We start from the raw sequence: 25325 nt of genomic DNA on the forward strand, positions 1-25325 counted from the left end.
GGAGCACAGCGCTGGGAGTCCAGAGACTGGCTTGCATCTGTGAGCATCCACACACACAGGTAATTCTAGGACCTGCAGTGTGCTAGTTGTTATTTCCACCCCTCTGCCTTAGATGGAGGACTAAGCCCAGCAGCACAAGCCATGTGTGCCCCACCATGAAAGCACCTCAGCAAATGATGAGAGCTGTGGAACGGTGCACTGCTTGCTCTTACTTTGAAGTCCCTGCCACACCCGTGTCTCCTGTGTCACACCTATTCCTAAAGCAGTGCCTTCACTTACCTCTGAATCCATTTCCATTGCCACTGGAGCAGGCAGGCGAAGGGGAGCCTTGGGGCCTGATGACAGGGGCAAAGGCACTCTTCTGTTTGACAGCAGGAAAAACTGAAGAGGAAAATGGGAGGATGGAGGAGGTGCTGGAAGAGCCAACGGTGGGACTCGATGACATTACTAGAAAGCAAAGGCACAATCCTCTTTAGAAAGAAGAATCACCTAGAAACTAAGACCTTTCCTCAGTACACACTTTCTCACACTGAAAATTGTTAATTTCCAGGAATTGGTCCAGATTCCAGGGATTAAAAAGAAAGTTGAATGTGACAACATTCTCTCCACCCAGTGGAGGAATAGACACATGTCACAGCTACCATGGCAACGAGCCTGTTAGGAAACGTGGGCAGTGTAAGCAGATGCAGGAGCACAGTGCTGTTCTGCCAGGAGGCCAGGGAAGGAGTGCACTGGCCAGAGATGTCAGGACAGATCTTCCGTCCACGAGTAGGGCTTGACAAGAGAGCACTAAGACCAATGTGCTTGAAAAATCATCAAAGAAGTCCTCTCTGGGATCTTTGTGCCTCCCTGGCAACTCCCAGGACCCCGGAGGGTTGATGTACAGGGTTAGCATCTTTTCTGAGAGTACCATCTTGATGGGCCCCTTGCTCATTAAATGTGAGAGTTTATTAATATTTAGAAGATGCCTCCCTCTCCCTGGACTTTCCGTACTCCTGGGAAATAAAGCTGAAAGTCAGCCTCCCCAGACATCATATTTAGAAAAAAAAAAAAAAAACTCCAGTATTAACAATATTAACATTAAAATGACTTAAGGGAAGCCAAAAAAGTTTAAGTGCTGTAATTTCCAAGAAAAATAAAGGCAACATAACAAAGTGCCACACCTCTTAATGTCAGACACTCCACCAAGTTGCGTCATGCCAGAAGATCACTTTATTTGCTCAAAAAGGGATAAATGAGAGTTTAAAAAAATATTATATACTCATGTATGAAAATGGAACAATGAGACCTGTTGAAACTATTCTGAGAAGGGGTGAGGAGGGGTGAATTCAACTATGATAACTTGTAAGCACTTTTGTAAATGTCACAGTGTACCCCCAGTACAACAATAATAGTGTAATAAAAAATTTTTTAAAGAAACTAAGTACAAGGTGAATTGAATGTCAAGTTTTGGCATCTCCCATTTTGCCATCTTTCTCTGTAAAATTGAATTTTGATCCGTGTCCTCTTAGTTGTATGCAACTAAGTATGGCACCTTTTACAGAACAACTATAAACCAAAGACATATTTTTAAAAGAGCTTTTTCTAAGAAGCCCTTATTCTTAGGTGGTCTTGGTTTGAAAAACCATGTAGAAGGAAATGTCTGGGCACATTTCTGCCTTCCCTCAAATAATATAAATAAAAAGAAAATAAATCAGGAGGAAGGACAGAGTCAAGAATGTCATGTGAATGCGTTTGAAATTCAGGCTTTCTGAGTTACATCAGAGAACTGCTGCAAAGTTGAGTAAGTGCCAGCTATTATAAATACTTTTTACAAAAATTCTGTAAAAAGTGCCAAATGATATCCAAATTAATGTATAATTGGTTACAGCCATAACAAAAGTCCTGAAGGAATTTTCAGCTGCATATTTCAGAAGACACAGCTTCTGCATTTATGTCTCAGTAATAAGCATTTCTGTCATAGAGAGTTTTGCTAAGTTTTCTTTTTTTTTTTTAGCTAGTATGGGGAGCACTGATCTTATCTATTAAAAGTTATGATAAATCTTTATCAGTTAAATCAATGAAATTTTTAAAAATCAGTGTTACGTTAAAGAAATAGGCAGACAAATCTTTAGGGGTGAAACTTGAGTCCAGAAATGGACCTGGGTATGTATGAGAATTGCCATTTAATAAAGGTGACATTTCATGTTAGATAGTTGGAAAATAAATCCATGGAAACACGACACTACTCACTGGGGACTAAATTTAAGGGCATTTCTTCATGTTCAACACTGAAGTAGATCCCTTTCTGATTTTTTGTTTCTTTGCTTTTCTTTCTTCTTCTTCTTTTTTTTTTTTTTTTTAGTGGTGCTACTGGGATTTGAACTCAGGGCATTGTGCTTGCTAGGTAGGTGCCCTACCACTTGAGCCATGCTGCCAGCCCACCAAAATAAATCTAAGTAGATTAAAAAGTTATTTACAAAAACAAAATTATAAAGGAACTAGTAAAAAAAATAGGAAGGTAATACGATAATTCTTCCAACTTCAAAGCTGAAATCGAAGTTTGAAGACAGATTTTCCGCATAATGAAAAACTTCCGTAACAGTCACACACTTGCACAAAAGGCAAATGACAAGTTAAGAAAATTATTTGCAATACTTTTTAGATACGCTCATGTCTTCAGCCACTCATATGTTTTTATAAGTGAATTAGAAAAAGAAACATATCCCAATAGAAAGATGGGCAAAGGACACAAAAAAAGAAATGAAAGTGACCAAGAGACCCATACAGAAGCATTCACACTGACTAGTAATAAAATGATAATTAAACAGTAACAAGATGTTATTTTCCACTTATTAAATTGATGAAGATTAAGAAAAAATTAAGAGGGCAGAGAAACACGTACTCCCTCTTTTCTGGGGAGAGAATCAGTACCTCTGGAGGGACGTGGGCAATACAGATATGCATATCCTGTGGCCCCCAATTTAATCTCTAGAAATTAATCCCAAGGAGATAATCATAAATGTGCCAAAAAATAGATCCAAAGGCATTTTTATAATAATGAAAACCGGGGAAATAGTGAGAGCGGGGTAAACTATATTAAGTCCTTGTGATAGAATGCTAAACATTAAAACTAACATTGGAGAGGAATATTTAACAACAAATATATCCTTCCTCAGAAGAAAAATGCAGGTTACCTAAGAAGGTTGACACTGAATGCATTTTTATTTAAAGAAGAAATACATACAGCAAAAGTCTAAACTCGTGTAATGTGCAGCTGAGCTTTTAAGAATGGTTATCTCTGGCTGATGAGATCAAAAACATTCTTAAATTTATTCCTTTTACTTGTCCATATTTTCAACTTTTTCTACAATGAACACGTATTGTTCTTGATGTCGGAGAAAGCAGCAAAGTCTGTGAAAATTTAAAAACAGAAAAATGTCTATTTTGTTGCTAAGAAATAATACGATTCTTAGCAATGGGCATAAGCTTTCCTGAATAGTGTCGATGCTTCTTTTTTTACAGGTTTTACGGCCTATAAACAAAATTGTATGTTAACTCCTCTGATACAAAAAACCAAAACAGGGATACTAAGTCCCCTAATTCCTGGGAAAACTGGGATGGTGGCAATTAATTTTTTTAAACCGAACATTCCTCCCAATATCTGTTGTCCATTCTTGGGAGCGAGGTCCCCATCTCTGAAGGATTTCACGCAGCCTCAATTCCTATGTGTGACTTTGGTCACTTGTCCCCCTTCTTTCCACTCTCCTTTCACTGATCTTGTGCCCGACTCTCATCAGCTGTGCAGTAGAGCAAACACTGCAGTTTTCAAAACATTTCTATTCGCGGCTGAAGGCTGTACTTTTAAAGTTAACGGGGGTTATTTCTGCTCAGGAACAGAGTGGCATTTTTCTGTTCTTTCTTTTATCCACACATTCCTCTCAAAATAATCTATGATCAGAATATTACTATTATTATAGAATTCTTCTCTACTAAAGAAATGTTTAAAGAGGTTTATTCCTTAGGGTGGGGGTTGCGTTTTTTTTTTTAATACTATTTCCATATGTTCTTTTAAGTGATAATAATCATTTAATATTTTACAATAGAAATGTCTTAATATTTATTTCTGAAAATACAAAAATACTGAATTGTAAGGCCAGGGTTTAAGGATCTGAAGGTGAAGTCAGGACTCTCAGGCCAGGTTGGATTCCTGCCGGTGTGATTCTGTCTCACACTTTCAGTTGGCTTGGTGGCCGTTGTGCTTTGAAAGAATTGGCCTCCCTGGGTGTTGCAGGCTTGTTGAGTAGACTGTGTTTGAGGACAGCAGAGTGTACCATTTTAGGAAAGTCGATCACACATACTTGCAATTGAGAATTTCTCTGGACATCTATCTCCGTGGACAGAGGCCAAAGTCAAGGCAAACATGTCTGGCCCAGAAATCTATGCGAACATGGGGAGTTAAGGAAAAGGCACTTTTCTTCTTCCAGGGATTGATTGCTTGCATGGTCGCAGCTGGAACTCACTGGGCACATGGCCTCCTTTGCATCGAGCCATTGCCGTTGCCGGCGCTAAGGGGGTCTGTCAGCATTTCATTATAGTTCCCTATTGTCAGGGGTTTAGAATTCAGCCATAAAAACTTGCACTGAGCTGGAACTCGGCACACACCGCTACTGCCAGGAAGTGAAGTTTGTATGTGAGATTGAAAAAGCATCTGTTTGGTCGTTTTTGAAGTAGTGTGAGAGCAAAAGCAGGAAAGATGCAGGGTTTTGATACACTGCACTGGTTGTAATGAATGTCAAACCTGACCAAGAGATTTGGCTCTATTTCTTTTTTAATGCCTCTGCCAAATGATGGCTCCATGGCACAGTCCAGCCACCTCAGACTCATTTAAAAATAAAATGGAAAATCCTAATATTGTGTTTTCAGATACAAGCAACTGAATTGATGAAATGTTTTCCTCTGGGCTTTTTGTTCTTTCCCAGAGAAAAGAAGACTTCTCTGGTTAGAAATACAGGTCAGGTGCTATTATAATGAACACCACTGAGTATTGGGTACTTTTGTAGGAGGGGAATTTGATGATAATGAGGGCACTGTTTGAAATCCTGTGCCTGGTCTGTACCTCCTCAGACCCTCCCTTTGAAAGTGAAGGTACAAACAAGAACCCAGGTACATCCAGGGTGATCCAGGAGGCAGTCTCTGTGGTCTTTCCCAACCCCCCCTTGGGCAGAGACCCTTCCTCTCTTCTTCCTTTTCCTCTTCTGTATATACTGTCCTATTTTAAATGATGACTTAAAGATTGGGATGCCTGCTATTTTTCTCATGGCAGTGCATTTTTGAGTGACTGTGGAGTCACTTGTTGGTGTGGGAAGAATTCCTCTTTACCAGATGAATTATCTAGTAAGGAACATTAAGCAATTACCATCTGATTGGGCATTTCATTCATCTATTCCCTCTGTCTGTCTGCCTCTCTCTGTTTTCATTCCACCTCTTCTTGTTTCTTTCCCTACCTCCCCAATTCCACACTATACACTGTATAATTAGACTAGCCATTTTTATTTATGAAAACAACTATTTCATGTAGATGAACCTCAGTATACATGAATGTGTGATTGAACCACATGAAACTACCATTTCTGTAGACCAGAAATGGTCAGATGGAGGGAATTTTAAATGGCTCAGCCTAATGTAGTATAAAGATGCTAAATATTTCATGATTGAATGTTTTAAACACGTTATTCTAAGTCTGGTGACAAGTGTTCTAGTCCCATTTTTACTATTTATTGACTATGAATCTTTGAGTAGTCATTTAATTGCTCCTCATTTCTTCCATGGGGAAGTGACAGGGATAATGATGATTATATCTGTGTCACTAGGTGGTTGTGAGGATCTGACTGGGCTCTAAATGTGAACTTGCTTTTTGGGCTATAAAGTGGAATGCTATTGTTAATTACTCTTGCTGCTGTCGGGATTATGTGACTTTATTTATGCAGTGACTCTCTAGTCAGCACATTACTTAAGGGGATTGTTAAAGAGGTGACCCCTTCCCACGCAGGCTACCTTGTCCACAAGGAAGTGTGGGACAACCTTCCCTACGGTCTCAGCAGAAATGCCCATATTTCTCCTGAAATCCTTTAAAAAGTAATATGCAGATGTTCATCTCTTTGCATTAGCATTTTGTAAACTTGAGACCAAATTAATGACTCCCTTGAACAGACAAACCAGCATCCATGCTTGCCCTTGGATTTATCTAATTTTCCCAAACACATTTTTTCTTTCATCTCAATTGTCCATTAGTTCCGATTTTATACATTCATACTATTTGACAATTATGATTTCCCCAAACATTCTTGGCATGAGTTAAGAGTTAAGTGAAAGCTAAATCAATCAGCAGTAACTTATTTCCATAGACCACTCTGATCTAACTAATTTGGGCTCCCTGACAAGACCTAACACACATGTCTCTGCAGTGACAAAACTTTAGTTGTACTAAAAGAAACGACCTCTACTACCCTCAGCTATTTGGTGCCATGTCCCCATCACATGGTGTAGAGTGTTGACTGTAGGACTTGAGCAGATAGCCCAAAAATAACCCGCGAGTGTGTGTCCTCTGGGAACCGAAGGTCCAAAGGCTATGAGAGGCAGCCTCTGAGGCCTGTTGCTTCCTGAGCCATGGCAGACATAGCTGCATGGCGTCCTTGTTCTTGGCACAAGGGAACCACTCTGGGTGAAAAGAGAACAGGCTACAGAGCCTTGCGACAACCCCCAGTATTTCAAGAACACTTCACTCAATCTCTCAGGCTCTCATGTCAGCATGTCCCCTTGCCCTAAGTAGGTTTGAAAAATACACACTTTCTCAGGCTCCTGGGACCATTGTGTAAGGTCCCCGGCTTAACTCCCAAAGAACGCAAATGACATTTCACAACTTTCCAGGGCATTGACCTTGCTGTTGGACAGGAGATTAAGATTGAGAGTCTCTGTCTCCATATGTCACACTGGTACACACAGTCAGCTTCCACCTCTCTGGAGAGACTTAAAGGAGGAGGCAGCCATGTCACAAAGTACTAAAAGGACATGATATGACAAAATAACCTGAAGCCATCAACTCTGATTGCTCTGCTGTATTCCAGCTGTGTGGTGGTGGGTAAGCCAGGCCACAGCTATGTTCCAAACTTCTCTGCCTATGACATGGACATAAAATTAACCTTGGAAAGTTCTATGAAGATGATAGGGAAACGCTGCAATGAAAGTGTCTAATGAAGGCACATGTTTTTAACTGGAAGGGAATCTGATTCCTCTCTGCTATAGACACAAGTCCCACACTTTCTTTATAACAAGGGACCCATTTCATTGCCTTTCCTTCCCCACAAGGCCCTGAGTAACCCAGTGAGTCAAAATCCAGCTAAGACAAAAGAACAACAGGCAGGAAAGACACTCCATCAGGCAGTTGGGCTATCCTCATGTTAGTTAAGATTTAGGAATGCAGTTTTTCCCTGAAAGGCTGAACCATGAAACTCAAAGACAGAGAGGCCTGGAGCACTGAAAAAGTGGTGCAGGCCCTTACTTCCATATGGGGAGCCCGTGGGTGAGCCGTTCAGAAATCCCGGTGATCCTGGCACGCCCAGGTTGGCCATGGGGACATTGCTGTAGCCGTTCATGCTGTTGCTGGAAGTGCTGTAGTTAGACTGCTGCGGAGTGGAGCTGGAGGAGTACCCCCGTGGGGAAATGCTGCTTGTGTTGCGAATGTATCCTTGACAACAAAGGAAAAGCCAAGATTAATCAACCACTACCCACAGTTGGGCCAAATGTGGCCAGCACAGGCCCCTACTGGTCCCAGACCATCAAGCCACCAATCCTGGGCATCAGTGGGAAGTGGCAGTTTGTTTCCAGCCTTTTAAAAAAATTGACAGGTAGTAGTCATACACATCCATAAATACAGTGTGACACTTCGACACATATACAATGTGCAATGATCAAACCAGGATAGATGACATTTCTATCACCTGTAACATTTATCATATCATTGTGTTGAAACATTCAAAACCTTCTCTGCTAGCTATTTGGAAAAACACAATAAATTAGTAACTGTAGGCACCCAACTGTGCTGCGGATCAGAACTTACACCTTCTGATCTAACTGTATTTTTGTGCCTAATAATGAAGTCCTCAGCTTTTTACGCCTTCCTCTCTCCTTATCATCTGACATAGGCCGTGTCTCTTATATGCCTCCTCCTTCTTTCAGGCACTCACACAGCAAGGGCAAAATAGTTTCTGCTGGGTATTGAGGGGGTGGGGGGAGAGGAAGGGGGCAGAGTGGGTGGTAAGGGAGGGAGTGGGGGCAGGGGGGAGAAATGACTCAAGCCTTGTATGCACATATGAATAATAAAAAAAATTCAGAAAAAAACTTGGTTTCTGTACTGAACATATACAGGGTTTTTTTTGTATTATTCCCTAAACAATAAAAAAAAAAAAAGGAGAATCATGGTTCAAGCCAGGCTGTGCCATAAAGTGACACCCTATCTCCAAAATAGCCAGAGCAAAAAGGGCGAGGGGCATAGCTCAAAAGGTAAAGCACCTGCCTAGCAAGAGCAAAGCCCTGCATGCAAACACTAGGAATACTACCAAAAAATCTCAGAATCTAATAATATACTCTCTGGAATATTGAAATTACCCAGTCTGTGATGATGTTGCTCCTCTGGGGACACACTCTGCTGGATGGTTCCTCTATTGGATAATTAATTGCAGCCTTGAACTCCTACTCCAGGAGAACAAAGCATTTAAATGAAGAAGACTTCTTTGAGAAAGGCAGTACCTTGATTATTTCCTTGTGTTGACTCTGAGATGCTGACCCCAAGCTGGCTGCCGTAAGAATTGATACCCATCATGCCGCCATGAGCTGGGGAGCTGGAGAGAGCTGGAATCTGGCTGGGATTCCTGGGGACACTGTATAGGGCTTCAGCAATGTCTGCAGCTCGCTTCAAAATGATGTCCTATGAAACGACAGGTTGGGGTGAGCATTTTACCAAGCATAAAGAGTCAAACTCAGTAGAGGGTAAGATGTAAGCATCAAACCTGGTTATTGTGGGGTGTGCCATAGAGAGCCTCCACCAGGTCAGCAGCTCTTTTCAACAGCATTTCCTGGAAAAGAAAGAAGGGGTAGGCTACAATCAAAGATAAACCCCAAAATGACAAACAAAAGAAACCTACAGATAAAAATCAAAAGTCCACCCCCCAAAATGGAGCTAATTAACCAAAAGGTCCAATACTTGGCTTAAAGGGTAGACTATAATGATACATATAAGGACTTCTATACATATGTATTTCCACGAAATTCACTGGTATAAAATGGCTCCATAATGGTTTGTGCCACCCAAACAAAAACACAACCAAGCAAATGGAATGTGGAGTTCATTGAATTTAACAATGTCATGGAAATTCTATTGAAAACTACCTCCAGAACAATGCATTAAAAAAAATCTGGTACTCTAATTAACCAAATATTCTTAAAATGATTGATGGACCTGAGTTTTGCTGCTTGCCAAGGAGTTGTCCAGAGTACTGAAATTATATTGGCAATGAGTTCTGCAAATTTTATTCTAATAAAGATGAATTCTTTCAATATTTCCCTCTGTTCACTTTAACCAGAGAGAATTAGTAATCACAAATCCCTCTTCTCTCATTTCGTCTTTCCTACCTCCTGGTTTTACAGCCTTTTAAATCGCTATTAACCTACTTTCCAGATACCATCTAATTTAATGGTGGGGCTGGGATCTGTCCAGGAGGAAAATAAAGGTGTGATGTAGAAGTAACTGGTACTTGAATTTTATCCATAGCACTGAATAGAGAACAAGGCATTTTATAATTTGTTATTAAAGTGCAAATCAAATATAAATGTAAAAATTTCATAGTTTCTCATTACTTGAATGACAGCTAATAAATTGACGTATTTTTTAAATAAAGAAATCTAACATCATGGGCCAGATTCATAATTAAGTTTTCATAAGTAAGTTCATTTAAAAGTGATACATTTCACAGAAGTTTCCTATGGAGACATCTTTATTGTCATTAAGTTCATATATACATAGTAGGCTATCAATGAACACTTGATTGTGGATTGATATGTCTCTGCAATTATGGCTAAATGAAATCATATTTAAATACAAAAGAGTGAAAGCTTACACTTTTAAGCAATTATGCAAATGTTTATTTTCATAAAGTTGGCGATGTTTTATAAGCTGAATATTCTTGTAGCGTATCTGTTTTATAGGCCCCAAATTTTCAGATTTCATGTTTCCTGAGAGATTAAACACAATATATTTCATAGTAGAAATTTTATGTTCATCTTGTACCTAAAGCTTAGCCAATTTCAAGGTCTAATTAACCTTAATGGGACTTAAATGGCTGGATTTGTCTAAATTTGCTAAAATTCTAGAGCAAGGTTTTCACATATCAATTTCCAAATCATTTTACCTTAGCTAATCTCTCAGGGTCTCCAGGATGTCTTGGGATGACTTTCTGAAGTCTCTGGAAGCCATAGTCTATGGTGGGTTCATTTAACGCTGAAAGATAGAGAAAACCCTCTCTTTGAGTACACACCAGGCCATAGAGCAGACTTCGTACTATGTCCCTCACAGGTAATAGAAAGATCCTTCGTTTTCTAAGAACTGATACGTAGTGGATGCAGTCAAAGAGTTTTGCCATTGACACTGATAAATTCATGTATAATTTTGGAATTTATAGTTAGTAACTTTACGTTTTCCCATTAGAATGACATTTCAAAGTTTCAGAATCATTACAATTATCATTACTGCCTTAAGTACACACCCTTACGATTCTCTGCTCACTCCTAAATAATCAAAATATTATATAATCAGCCATATCACAGTTTCTCAGGAAGATAATAAACTATCTTTCCCCATTTCTCTTTCCCAAGTATGACTTTTCATTGATTTTTTTCTTCTAAATATCATTTTTCTTAACCATTCTCTTAATTATTTACATTCATACATAAACAATCTGTGATCTTATTTTCATAAAATCCTGCTCTCATGCAAACTACACTTTCGCAACTTGCAATTATACGTAGCTATGCATACAGCCCTCCCTGCCACAATGCTAGGGATTGAACCCAGGGCCTTGTGCGTGTTAGGTGAGCACTCTGCCACTGAGCTACATCCCCAGTCAAGATATACACCACAGAAGTACTTCGCAAACTACTACAATCACCCAGTTCTTTTTCACATCCAGTCATCTGTTAGACGATACATTTCTGAGTATGTGAGTGGTATGGGGGATGAAAGCCAGGGTCTTGCCCAGGCCAGGCAAGTGTTCTACTGCTGAGCTGCATCCCCAGCCTGCTCCATACATTTTTTAAAACATCAGGCTCAACTCACTACACTAAAGTGTCCGTCACAGCAGAATTCATTTTGTCCCACCTCTGGATTCTCATTGTTGATGACAGCACTTGACACATCATTGGTACTTAGTGTAGGTATAATTATAAGATCAGTGAGGAAAAGAGTGAAGCATTCACACCAACATTTCTACTGTTCAGAATTGGTTCCTTTGTTCTTTTTCTTCCTTCCTCCCTTCCTTTATTTTTAGCTTACTGTTTAAATTTTATGGTTTTGAAACTAATGCTTGATCAAAGTAAAGAAAAAGATACCAAGATTAAAATAATAGTGTTCCCTCCTGTTAGGCAACAATAAACACAAGAGCGTGTGCTTTTAAACATTCCTTTTTGCAGATAGGTTTTAGAAATATCTGTGGCTATTAGTCTATCTGAACACCTTTTCTTTCAAGAAGTTATAAACAATTTTAAATAATAAAAATGAAGTTTTTAATAATAATTTTAATAAGTAAAAATAAAATCACCCAAAAAGCCACCACTTCAGAGATGACAACAATTAACATCTTAGTTTATACTCTTCTAGATTTAAACCCTGAATAACTCAAAGTTATTCAGAGACTTACTATGCACACTGTTATATAACCTACTTTTTATCTACTCAACAATACTGTATATCATAAATTCTCCCCAGGTTATTAAATATTCTTTTATAGCATTATTTAAAATTCTGCATAGTTTCCATGACATGTTCTATAATTTATTTAAATGACTTCCTAACATTGAGCACTTAATGGGATCCTAATTTCTCACTATTATAAAAATCAGAGTAATAATTATCCTTTGTGCATAACTTTAATTATTTCAATTGGAAAATGCCAAGAATTAGAATTACTAGACCAAAAAGTATGATTTATATTTAAGGCCTTTCACACATACTGTTAAATCGCTCCTCAGAAGAACACAGACATTTACACTCCCAGCAATGTATGTACTCATTTCAACTTATAGTCTTTACTCACCAGAGAGGTTGAAAGTACTTTCTTATATTAGTGGATATTTTAATTTCTTCGTGTGTGTGTGCAAACTGCTTAATACTTCCTGCACTCTTTTCTACTGGAGATTAGTCTTTCCTTTTACTTGCAAAATATTTTTTATGTTAACAAGTTGCATCATCACATCTCAATTTGTCTTTAAGTATTACATATAGAAGGGCCAGCCTAATTCCAAGATCTGTTAAGTATACACGCCCACAATGAATGAATGCACACAGTAATTCACTGCGTAACCTTTCAATAAGCCCACACAGCCTAGATGGTAGAGCACACTGCACACTGCTTGTGTGAGCTTACTCTATGATGTTCACACAATGCTGAAATCACCTAACAATGCATTTTTTCAGAATGTGACTGCAATGTTAAGTTATTCATGACTATATTCATACAACATATATACATATACAGGAACCCTTAAATTATTTAACTTATCTAGATTTTTTTCACATAGCATAAGTATTTACATTTGCCATAACTTCATACGATTTATTGAGTGTTTTCCAGACATCCTACTCTGTTGCATTGGTCTGTGTTTCTACTCCGTGTGAAAATCACACAGCTGTGGTTGTGACCCATACAATCTCTGATAACATATGTGTCCTTCCACAAGTATACAATCTTTAAAAACACATTTTCTCAACTGTTGTTACCTATTTATTATTTCATATGACCATTAGGGAAGTTTCAAAAACTATTTCAGTTGCATGAAAGCTGTAACTAAAGAGAATATAGTTACCTTTACAACATCAATACTCCATCTTCTTCCATAGGCCCCTTCAAAAAGTGTGTAACATCCATCAAATAGGTGAGAAGATTTTTGTTTTTCATTTTCACTTTTGGTATGTATCTTACTTTTTCCTGTCTTTATTGTATGATTATTATTTCATCATAATTGTGACATTTTACCAGTGTCTAGGAAGACTTCTGGTTTTCACATGTCCACAGTGATGGTATGTGTGAGGGTAGTTGGGGCAATATTTGGTAAGGTCATTAAGAGAATCATCCTCAGAATCAAGGAGGTCTTGGAGTCTGAATTCCAGCTCACCACTCATTTCTGGAAGCTTCTATTTAAAATCTGTCTCATGGTTGGCTGTCAAAGTTAACTGGAACTCTGTGTAATGCCTTTAGCACAGAGCTTGACATATGAAAGATGTTAACCAAATCCCTGACATATGTCACTATATTTTTTTCTGTTCTTTCTCTTAAGTGTTTCCATTCATATCATCTCCAAATAATGACTGTTCTTCTTTTGATAGATATATTAATCCTATTTAGTTCTCTTCCTCTCATGCTTGTGTGGGTTAAAACTTCCCAAACAATACCTCCACAATGAGGATGATGAATAACTTTTACTTGTTTTCTTTTGAATGGGAATGACACCAACATTTCACCACAAGTGTGGTGTTAGTTATCTGAGATAGACATTAGTTATCATGCTTCTTTGAGGGTTTTATTAGTGCTGGCTAGAATTTTAGAAAATTATTATCTTAGGAATTTTCCCTTTTGACCAGTTTATATTGTGTTTTCTAATATATTTTCCAATATTTCACAATCAAACATTAACTCATGGATGTTAATATAATTTTCTAAGTATATTTATACATTTGATTTGTTGATATTTTATTCTGACTGCAAGTATGAGGATTAAATCAGTTGTTAATAAGAATTGTACCCAGTACACAGTGAGCCTGTAAATAGCTGGGATCGTGTATGCTCTTCTTCTCAATTTATGATTGGGTTATATTTTATGCCAGCTTTGAAAAATAAATAAAAACATCTTCTATATTTTAGCTAAGACTCTATAAAATTTTTTCAGCATAGTTACTATCTCTTGACTAAAAGTGTGAAAGAATCCTGGTAAAATTGCTTTTGTTGAGGTCACCAATAACATTTTCACCAAACCAGGAGGAAGTTCTCCATCCTATCTTAATTTCAAGTTAGTGTCAGACACCCTTCACATCTGCTCTTTTTAGAAATATTCCCACCCACTGGCTTTCCTGAACTCACTCTGTTCTCCATCTATCTCTCTGGCATGACAGCCTGCGGCCTACTTTGAGGACTGGTGTTTCTCTGCCTGTTGTGTAACTGTCAATGTTCCTCCAGGTTGCTGTCAAGGTAAGCTTCTGCCTTGCTACACATCCGCTGGGCAGTTTCATCCTTGCTCCTGGAACTCCCATGCCGACCATTATAAGCCTTTATCTCTAGTTCAGATAGCTTGCCAGGGATTCAGCTTGGTATGTCCAGCTGCTGGCTGCATATTTCCACTCGATGTTCCCTATATCCCTCCCACCCCAGATCTCCAAGTTCATGAGCTTCTGGGTAAACAGCAACTTCGTCCACCTGATTGCCAATCAGAAACTCAGATTCACTCTTCCTTCTCAATAGTGTATTTTTCTAGAAAAAGCAACCATTTCCTCAAGATTTTAAATATTTTATCATAGATTCAATACGGGATTTGTTTAAAATTTCTAACCTCTTACCTGTCATTTCTACCTCCCCTTCTTGTTATAATTTTCCAAGTAGTCATATTTCTAATTTCAATTTCCTTTTGTTTCAAGAAGAATATCATAAACATTCTAGGTAGCTGGGTACTAAATTAATTGCTTATTCTAGCTAACCTCAAATGGACTTTCAAAAAGTGGCCTTTTGGAATTTGAGTTCCTTGTGAATTAATATACATTAGTCTTGTCTGTGCTCCATGAATAATGCTTTAATGTTTCATTTAACGTATCTTTTACCACATTACTTAATATGTTTGTCTATCTTTGCTACTATAGGTTGGTCTTTCCATAGTCTCCTTACTTTCTACTACTGCTGATTCCTAGGAACCATGAGTCCAGGACATGTCCACACGTCCTCCAGGACAACCCTGTCTGCACACAATAGCACCAGGGTGCAAATTTTCTGGCATGTCAATGACACCAGCCTAGCTGCAAGCATTAATGCTAGATTGTCCTTCTTTTTATGTTTTCCTGAAAATATTCTGGGGGGGGAGGGAAACACATGAAACACCTGCACACACATTACCGTCTTACCCAGAAAGAAACACAGGGAAGAATAGCTGGATGAATAACTGGAACATTCTGTAAACCCTTTCCTACTTAGCATCACAATGTCAGCAATTTCAGAAGCCTCTCCTTTAATAACAGGATTTTTAGTGACTGTTATACACAATAACAAAAACCGTCATTACCATCATTAGACTATACTGAAGGATTTCTATGTTGTGGGCCTTCTGTTAAAGCCTTTTACATCTATCAACCCTTTTTAAAATTTAAGTGTTTATTTATTTTGCAGTACTAGGGATTGAATCTGCTCTGCCACTTGAGCCATGTATCCCCAAGTCCTTTTTCTTTTTTTTTGTGGTCCTGGGGTTTGCACTCAGGGCCTTCATCTTGAGCCACTCCACCAGCACTTTTTGTGTTAGGTATTTTTGAGATAGGGTCTCGGGAACTATTTGCCCTGGCTGGCTTCAAACTGCGATCCTCCTGATCTCTGCCGCCTGAGTAGCTGGGATCATAGGCGTGGGCCACCAGCGCTTTTTCGTTTGTTGTTTTAGATAGGGTCTTACGCTTTCACCTAGGCTGGTCTTCACCCAACAGCTTGCTGTCTCTGCCTCCTGAGTAACTCATCAGCTTTTCTCACCCTCATTGCAACCCTGTGGCCCAGGCTTTATCCTGTCAGCTACAGTTCCGGGTAGTAAAGGTGAGATCTGAACCATGGCTTCTCTAAGCCCAGCACCTCCACTCTTAATCATTTCTGCTCCAAAGCTAGAGATTCGCCTTCGGCTGCTCTCTGTGCTTCGAAGCCTTCCTGGCTTCAAGAAAGGGCTTCAGACATGGAGTCTGAAGCCCACCTGGATCACCTGACTTCTCAACTGAGAGCGGCAAAGGCCCCATTTGGCATCAACCAACAAACAGCTGCTGCTGCTGTGGGGCAAATAAACCTGGTGACATAATTTTCAGAATCAGTCATTGCCTCATCTTTTGTGAGCTAGGCACTGTCTTGTTCTCCCAAGTGCAGACTGTCTTTTCAGACATCTGAAAAATTGTGAGCTATGGGACGCTCACAATATGTGAACACAAAGGAAAGGAATCCCCAGTAAAAAGCCCCCTCTCATTGTCTCTCCCCGTCCTTTCCACCTGCACCGCCACTCGCCTTGGCAGGTGCACGCTGCCTCTCCCATGAGCACTGCAGTGTTCCTCTCACAACCACCCACCATACCTCATCTTTCTCCACCAGTGCTCCACGGCTGGGCTCTGATCAGTGCACAGAGGTAGAAGGTAGATGACGGTTTTTCTTTAATAGAATTTATCACATATTTCTTCCCTTTGTTCTCCCTGATCCAGTTGAAAACCACCAGGGTCCTGTCTGGTTTGTCTTTCCTGCCCTCCCCTCCTCAGCCCTCAGCCCCCAACTTAGAGCAGAATATCTTGGCTACCCTGGGTGACTAATCCATGTTTTAAATGGAACAAGGAGATTCAGCACAATTGCCTATTGTTTATGCTGACTGTTTTTGGCAGGTCCCTGTCAGACTTCACAGGCATAAACAGTGAGATGAGTCATATGCTTGTTCAAAAAAGAAAAATGTAGAGTGACCCACAGTAGTGTCATCTGCAGGGATAGGGAATAATTTCCCAACATGGGTACAGACACACACACACAGTCTCATTTAATCAAATGCATGTTTGAAGTAGAAATCACAGTCAAAACCACTTAGGTTCTGTTTCATTAATACCAACCCATACGAGGAAATGCCAGTCTACCTCAGCCTTCAAAGCATCAAGGTCAAGTTTGACAATTTCTGCTTTGGTTCTAAACTGACTTCTCAACTGACTAGCTACTGTTGCATCTCACAGAATCAGCTTCACCTTGAATCCCAGCTCCCCATTCCTTCTTCTTCCCCCTGCCCCCCACCTCCCTGGGTGTTTTCTGGCTTTTCACACCTGGTGTGAGCCAACAAACCTCAATTAGCTAATGAGTTACCCAAGACCAAGCACTAAGACTGTCTCAGAAGGCCAATCAGGTCATTAACCACCATCGTCCAGGTAAATTTACAGCCTCACCTACCACATGGAGTGCAGGATGCTGTGAAGTTCTGCCAACCCTTTGGCTGACAGGGACACAGAGAAATGCTGGCAAGACAAAAATAGAGTATATTAAAAATATGCTTCCATCTATAGGCTTTGTTTATCTATGTCTTTCTGTCGTAATATAACATTAAGGTAAAAGGTCATATCCCCACTGAAATATAATTTATATTTACCTTTTATTAAATAATTATGGCATGGCATGAAGTTAAATATTACAGAAGCTAATCAAGGGGGAATTCAATAGAGAAGACGAAGACATGAGAATTCTGTCTTTGCTATACATAGAATGTCTTAATCCTCCACTGGGAGTCATTCGCGTTTGCTTAAGGAGTTTAATAATACACATTTCAACTGCCACAGAATCTAAATCCCATATGGATCAGCCTTGAAAAACTTTCATCAATACCTTGAGATTTCGTAATATTTCCCTGGAGAGCCTGGCTCTAATGTGTCATTCCTCATTTTGATTGTGAGTATAATATACGAGGTTACTTACATATCTGGGACCCAACAAACAGATATAAACTAAAAGCAATGAGGGAAGGGTTTCCTTTTTAAGTAAATAGTACTTAACTAAAAATATCTACTGGGAACCATTCATTTAAAAAACAAAAAGACAGCTAGTGCTCAGTACTAATTTCCCAAAGGGTTGATGAGATGTATAAATTCTTTAGGATTTTTACTTTCTTTCCTGAGAGGCGGTACAGTGACCAATCAGATAATGCCCAACCTGGCTTATGCTTCTACTTCTGTTTCCCAAAAAGATGAGGATGCTGGCTGCCATGGAAAAGAGCTGTTTGTTGGAGTTCTGGTCAAGCCCTCAGCCACAGAGTATTGACATTGTAGAAAGTCACTTATGCCCTTCACCAACCACCAAATCACAAAGACAGTAACATGGAGGCCTGATGGGTTTTCATTGTAGGAATTTTAGAGAAGAATAAAATGATGGGTGAGGGTTGAGCTGAGTGGTCAAGGGGACTGTCAGGATGGGTGTGCTGATCAGTCACACTGTTGTCCTGGCTTTCAGTTTTACTCAACAGCAAATCTTCACTTGGACATGGAGTGCAGGTAGCTATTAAACAAAATTAGAAATTCTTAACTCAGTTGTATGTTTGTGCACAGATCTGTAGAAAGGGGTCTTCACTTGGATCAGATGTTCACAGAGCTTGTGGTCCACTAAGAGGGACAGCCTACAGAATAAGAAGACCCCCCACAGTTCAGTTCTAAATCCTAACTTCTTTTATGAACAAAGAAAACAGTTGAAAAGAATCTTGCTCTTTGTTCTAAAAACAAAGCCAAAGAAGGCTAGAATTTTTGTAAAGTGACTGCCAGATAAACACCAGATCAGAAGATGGACTTTGTGACACACAGAGAACACAACCTGGCATGGGCTTCAGTCAGAGAGAGTTGCTCTCCATTGGCAGGGTAGAGCAGTCCAGCTCTTGGAGGAATTTAGAGGTAAAGGAACAAGCTCCTGCCTTTTTGCCATTCTCCCTTCCTTCACAGTATCACCTTCATGGTCCTTTGATCCTATGTGTTGATTGCCAAGAAGTTGGTCTTCCATACGCCATGATTTTGATTCTCTTCTCTCTCATCCCCTGCTCTCAACCTCTTCAGCCAGCATCTACCTTCTGCCTTACTCCTAATGTGCCCCAAAATCAAAGGCAGCACATGTTGGGTGTGCCTTATCGGAAATGCTTGACGCTAGAAGTACTTAGACTTTGAAATGGATTTGGAAATCTCTGTATATACATGTTGAGATATCTTGGGATAAAATCTAAGTATAAACACAAAATTCATCTATGTTTCATATACTATTGTATGCAATATTTTTAGAGTACCCACATTTTTACTGGGACCCATGACTTGGCATCCTATGTGGGATTTTCCTCTTATAGCATCATATATTCATGCTCAAAGTGTTTTGGATTTTGGGGGCATTTCAGAATTCAACCTGTATCAAATTAGCAAGTTAATACTCCTGAGTTGAGGGTTTTCATAGGCCCCGGTGGTACGGTGGAGATGTAGCTGGGATCTGCCTTAGATATCAACAGCGACCAATAACGTCATCTTCCTCCTGTGCCTTGGTCAGCTGGGGCTTTGGTTGATTTCTCTGCAAAGACAATCGGTTGAACTAAAAGTCCTTCAAGACCTTTTGCAAGTATTTGCATTTTATGACTCTATGGCTCTTTATCTGGAGTGGTGACATTCTTCTATGAGAAGTAGAGGTGGGTGGGGCTGAAGTCACAGGCTACTGAATTAAGTTGCCTTTAACTTTGGTGACACTGAAACCTCTCCCCACATTCATTTGTTTCAGCATAGCCTACATGTGATGTTAACCAATTAAAAAATAAAAGAGATAAAGATAATTCAGGAACACATTATTCAGAGGTGGCACCTGCCTTTGTGGACACAGGAACAAGAATACTAGAAAAGAACCAGCAGAGCACAAGCGAAAGATTAGACTGAAGCCTTTGATATTTAATTTTAAATGAAATATTAATTTAATATTTAATTATGCTTTGGTTTCAAGAAAAACTGCAGCAGCAAGACAGATTGTTTGAAGAAGGGAGTAATATACATGGTTAAGGAGACAACTGTAAAAATTAAAGATAAATTTCAAGGGTAAATCTAAATGCCACAACGGAGCAGTTATGACACGTGCCCGCTCTCTGTAATGTGCACTTCGAATATTATAGCCAAGAGCGCCAGTGCATTAAGGAGCTGGTGTCTCAAATGAGGCACAGCTTCCTTCTCTGCAGCTGGTCCTCAGCCTCAGCTGAAGGATATATCGGCATTTCACAAGAGATGCGGGCGCAGGCAACTTTGCAAAAGTGCAGGCTACCAGGAGAGCTGTTGATCCAACCTGCTTCCACTTGGAACAGTGAACAATTGTCCCCAGATCCAATTTTGATGTCTGTATTGGGTATTTTTAACTAAAAAACAGATTCATTTCTTCAATGGGATTTTTTTTTTTGTGGGATAATGCTATGAGAGGGAAAAAAAAGTAATGCAAAGTGGATGAGCTATTAACATTTGAAATCCGGTGTGCACATCTGTGCAGGACAGTTTTATGGAGGGTGGGCCCCATGCCTCCTGCAGAGCCTTGGGGAAGAAGCTGTCTGGGATATGATTCGGCGGGTTGTGGGAAAATCCAGGTCGCCCATTTCTCTTCCCAACGGCAGCCTCTTCCTGTTGATGATCACTTGCTCTGAATAATGAACAGGGCTATTTAATCAACGCTTTTGTCTTCTGCTCGAGTAAAAGAGAAGCAGTGTTCTGGGGATGGAGGTGAGCTAACAAGATTTCTTTGGTTTTCCAGTTGTCTCAATTGGCCAGCTGTCACTGTCAGTTTCTAAATTCAACTGCACACCCTGTGCACCTGGGTCAGCCTTTCGTCCACCTCTGACCCCCTCCTGCTTCTCCTTGACCCCCACCTGCAAAGTCCATGTTCTCAGGTTGCCTTGGCTTTTTCTGTCTCCTGAGAAACCCTGATTTCTAATCTGGACCTAGATATTAAGGCTATAATAGTAAGAATCTTCAAGAAGAGTCCACATTTTACCAAAAGGAAGACACACAAAAAGGCCACCACTAATCAAAGAGAAAATAAGCCACCTAGACCCAACATACCAGTGATGCAGCCTCCTGCCAGGTGCTTACCTCAGCAAATTTTGCTGGTATTCTTGCCTGTATATGCATAATTACCTTTGTGTGTGAGCGTGTGTGTGTACACATATTACTTCATCTTTCCTGTAAGGGAAGTCCATCTCCAGTTTTTAGGTTATAAAAATGGTGCAAAGAATAGTTATGGGATTTTCCCAAAATTTGGGATGAAAATCCCAGCCTCTTAATCCATTACTGACTCTCTGCTACCCACAGCAGCCTTCCAGGCTGCTTTCAGCCCAGATCCAAGTTTGTTCAAGTTTGATAGCAAGGTGGAGATTGTATTCCTTTGCCTTCTGCAACTTTGGGTGTTCAAAGAGAGGAGAATTTCTATTCCCTGTAAGGAATGCAGAACACATCATAGGTTCTAAGAATAATACGCCACTTTGCCATCTAGAAAACCTGGCCATGGGGAAGGTATCTTCATGCTCGCTGACAATAGCCTATTTTCTGTGGCACTTTCGCAAAGTAACAGCCAGAAACACAAGACCATCAGTATTTGCCAAGAGAAACTGCCAGCCTTGCTATCATTTCTTCCAACAAGCTGTACAGTGCTGGGAAGCACAACAGGGTAGTGGTTCAGGGTGGAACTTTGGAGCAGGATATCTGGATCGAACCTAGCTTGGTGAGTATAGTCAGGCACTCAATAGATGACAGATGAGATTACTGAATTATCATTTCTTTTCTTTCTAGTTCTGTCTTATGATAGAACTTACGGGAAACTTCTAAACCCACAATCCAACCCATAAGCCTAGTTCTGCAAAGAGTCTTAGGAACAATAGTTTAAAGCTGCTCTCATCTATCCTCTGCTCCCAACTGCCATCAGCTCATGCATCATGCGCTACACTGGATTCTGTAGTGAGGCAGATTCTACAGTTACTCAGGACAGCAATTCCATCCCCAAATGCTATACTCTGGACATCTTTCCCTGCATCCTGCTGTCGCATGAAGTCAAGCCAGCCAACAACTCCCGGAATAACTGACCAGTGTGGTCCCATTGGTACTGGGATTACTTTTCTTCCCTGCCAGTTCTCCGTGGAAAAGCCTTCCAGGAGAGCAGAGGAGGGAGGGCTCTCCTCCTGGTAAGCCTCGGCCGATGTGCCACCCCTGGGCCTCAAACAAGACACAGGCAATTGGACTTTTCTGATGAGCGACTGTCTCAAATGGCTCACTCCACTCTGCAGCAGCAAGGTGCGTGTTAGCAATCCATGGCTGGAGGAAAACAGACCTGCAAAGCCACATGTGTGAAGAAAGCCTGTTGGTTTTCAGAGCCCTGGGTTGTGTATCTGACAGCAGCAACTGTGGGGAGTTGATTAGTGTGTTTTGGTTAATTATATCAGGCACTTCTAAGAGGCTTGAGTGCGTCCTTGAACCATCAACAGCTAGACTGTGGACCACAGGGTGTGTGTGGTAGGACAGGGGCTGAAAGAGGAGAGGTTCTCTGGAGCCTCCCTTTTTGCCTCCTGCTTTTTATGACTCCTTCTAGAAAATTCTGCCTAAGAGTAAACACTTCTATTGTGTTCATGGTGAAATGCCCCAGTCTCCTAAGAACCCTCCCATGTGAGCAAACTCTCCAGGCCACAAAATCTCTTCAACAGCCTCTTGAGAAGAACTCAGGTCTTCCAAATTCATTCCTTTGTTTACAACACGAGTTTTCAGACCCTCCCAGGAGAGTGTGATTTGGTATGTCTGGAATAGCACCAGGCATGACTGATGAACAGCAGAAATAGGGGAACACCTATGTGTAGTCATGTAATTAGTACCCCAGCTTTACAGATGGAGAAACTGAGGCTCAAAGGGGTCAGGTGACTTGACACAAAGACAAACAAGTGACTGATGACAGCCAGCCTCCAAAAGGAGCTTTTCTAGCTGACCCAGCATGTCTCCTCTTAGCTGCCCTCCAACAGAGGGTGCCCTCTGCCCCCACCAAGGATCTCAGGCCTCCAACTTGTCTTTTACTCTGGAATCAAGATGGATTTTGCAGGTCACCATTGGAGCTGGGACTACAGTGGTATGAGAGCACCATCCCTGGTGAAGCCCCGGATGTGGTGTTGGAAGCACTGACTCCCAAGGTGCTCACAGTGTGTGGTCCCTAGGATGACAGGCTAGCTGGAAATCCATCTTCCCCTGGGGAAAAGGCACAACTCTTAGGACTCTGGTCTGGGCAGGTCATTGTCATCTTCTGTCACCTGTGGAAGCCCCTGCTTTGCCAGCCATCAGAATGGGACTAAATTAGCTTTCGTGTTAGTGCCACTCATTCAGTGGAAAAGACAAGAGACCACCAACTGTTTCCTGTGAGGTCTATGGATGGCATCAGCTTCTCGTCTCCACCAGCAGGACGTGCATTTGGTCTAGTGACCTCCAGGTGGAAGTTTCTCTAGAGGGTGGTCAGCCTCCTGCGTCATCCTGGGCAGATTTGCATTTCTGGTTTTTGTCTGATTGTAAAAGATCCAACTACCCATCCCTACCCTTCTCACACCTAACTCCCTCCCAGGGCCCTTACCTCCCCAAAGCAGCCTTCTAGAATAAACTCCTCTGACCACCTGGTGTTTCTACAAGCACCTGGCTGCTTGTACTGAAAGCTCAAGCTTACTGTGCGTGCTGTTGCAGTATTGAAACAGTGTGACGTTAGTTTTTGCGTCGTGTTCTCCTCTCATTTTTAATTAAAATTATTTAATTTTATTAGAAAACAATAGAAACAAATAAGTAAAATGAAAAATGGGAAATATTTACATCCAGAAACTACCAGTGCTTGGAACACAGGCTCCCATACCTTACTTGAATTTTTCTATAGCTCTCTCTCCTTCTATATATACTCTCCTTAAGCTTTACTTTTTTATTTATTATCTTTTTTTTTTTTTTTGGTGGTGCTGGGGTTTGAACTGCAAGGAGGTATTCTACCAGTTAAGCCATATCCCCTGGCCTTCATTTATTTTGTGACAGACTCTTGCTATGTAACTGAGACTGGCCTGGAACTCAATATGTAGCCCAGGCTGGCCTCAAACTCTCAATCTTTCTGCCTCAGCCTCCTGAGTGCTAGGATTACAGGGATACACCACCATGCCAAGCTAGGTATAAGCTTTTTAAAAACTTATGTCACACGAGTCTTTCATGCAAATAAATTCCCATCAACACCGCTGTTTTTAATGCTTAAAGAAGTATAAAGATACTTCATTGTTTGTTTAATGAAACCCCTACTGGACAGTAAGGGTGTTTTTAGTTTTTCACTAGTATAAATGGAGTTCCAATGAATAGCCTTGGGCATATTCAGATATTTCCTAAGTATACATTTCTGAAAGTAGAATTACTGTTACAGGGCACACATGTTTTTAAGGTTAATTAGTACCACCCAGGAACTCTTCTCTAGCCATTTAGCTTCCTACAGTGGTATGTTAAAAAAGTCCCCACCTTCTTCTAATTTTGCAAAACTGGGTATTTTCATTTGTTAAAAAAAAAAAAAAAGAAGTCAGCCAGGTGCCAGTGGCTCACACCTGTAATCCTAGCTACAGGGAGGCAGAGATCAGGAGGATCTTAGTTTGAAGCCAATCCAGGCAAATATCTCACAGACTTTATCTCAAAAATACCAAACACAACAAAAAGGGCTGGGAGAGTGGCTCAAGCTGTAGAGTGCCTACCTTGCAAGCATGAGGCCCTGAGTTCAAAGCCCAAAACTGCCAAAAAAAAAGTCTTTACAAACTTAATAAGGAAAATCTGTGGTACTCTTGTTGCCTTAATTTGCATTTATGTGACTACAATGTGGTTAGAATTATATATGTTTACTATTTAATTGTATTCCTTCCTGAATGATTCCTTATGGTAACTTGCTAGCTTTGAGTACTTGCCTTTTTCTGAATTTGTAAGAATCGGCATTCATACCTTTACCCACAAAGATAGCAGTGAACAAGAGCAGACATAAATTTCTGCTGAACAAATGCACGAGTCTTCTTCTGCATGAGACAGCGTGTCACTGGGAGCACACGTGTTCACAATTCGGGTGTTCGCGGCTCATTCTTTGTGCTTGGCTCTTTGTCGTGCCAAGATTTTCTTTTTATGTAATCCCACCTTTTGCTTGATGGTCTCTCTTTAGTGTTAAGTGATCGAGGCTCAAGATGGTAATTCTTTTTTTTTTTCTTTTGTGATCTACGGTCTTTAGAAATGTTTACATTTTTAATTACACGTCATTTGAGTCTAT

At 40.4% G+C, this 25325-nt stretch overlaps 1 protein-coding gene across 2 annotated transcripts in view; it reads right to left on the reverse strand.

Moving 5' to 3' along the window:
• Ebf2 (EBF transcription factor 2) overlaps positions 1 to 25325 on the reverse strand; it is a 186564-nt gene that overhangs the window by 7483 nt on the left and 153756 nt on the right. For both annotated transcript variants that reach the window (XM_074055191.1, XM_074055190.1), the window contains exons 11-15: positions 10446 to 10534; positions 9048 to 9113; positions 8788 to 8965; positions 7541 to 7726; positions 280 to 447 (exon numbers count right to left, since the gene is read on the reverse strand). In XM_074055191.1, the coding sequence (XP_073911292.1) occupies positions 280 to 447; positions 7541 to 7726; positions 8788 to 8965; positions 9048 to 9113; positions 10446 to 10534 (687 nt within the window). The remainder of the gene's footprint in view (positions 1 to 279; positions 448 to 7540; positions 7727 to 8787; positions 8966 to 9047; positions 9114 to 10445; positions 10535 to 25325) is intronic.

The sequence above is a fragment of the Castor canadensis genome, chromosome 14, assembly GCF_047511655.1.
Source record: "Castor canadensis chromosome 14, mCasCan1.hap1v2, whole genome shotgun sequence".
Lineage (NCBI taxonomy): Eukaryota > Metazoa > Chordata > Mammalia > Rodentia > Castoridae > Castor > Castor canadensis.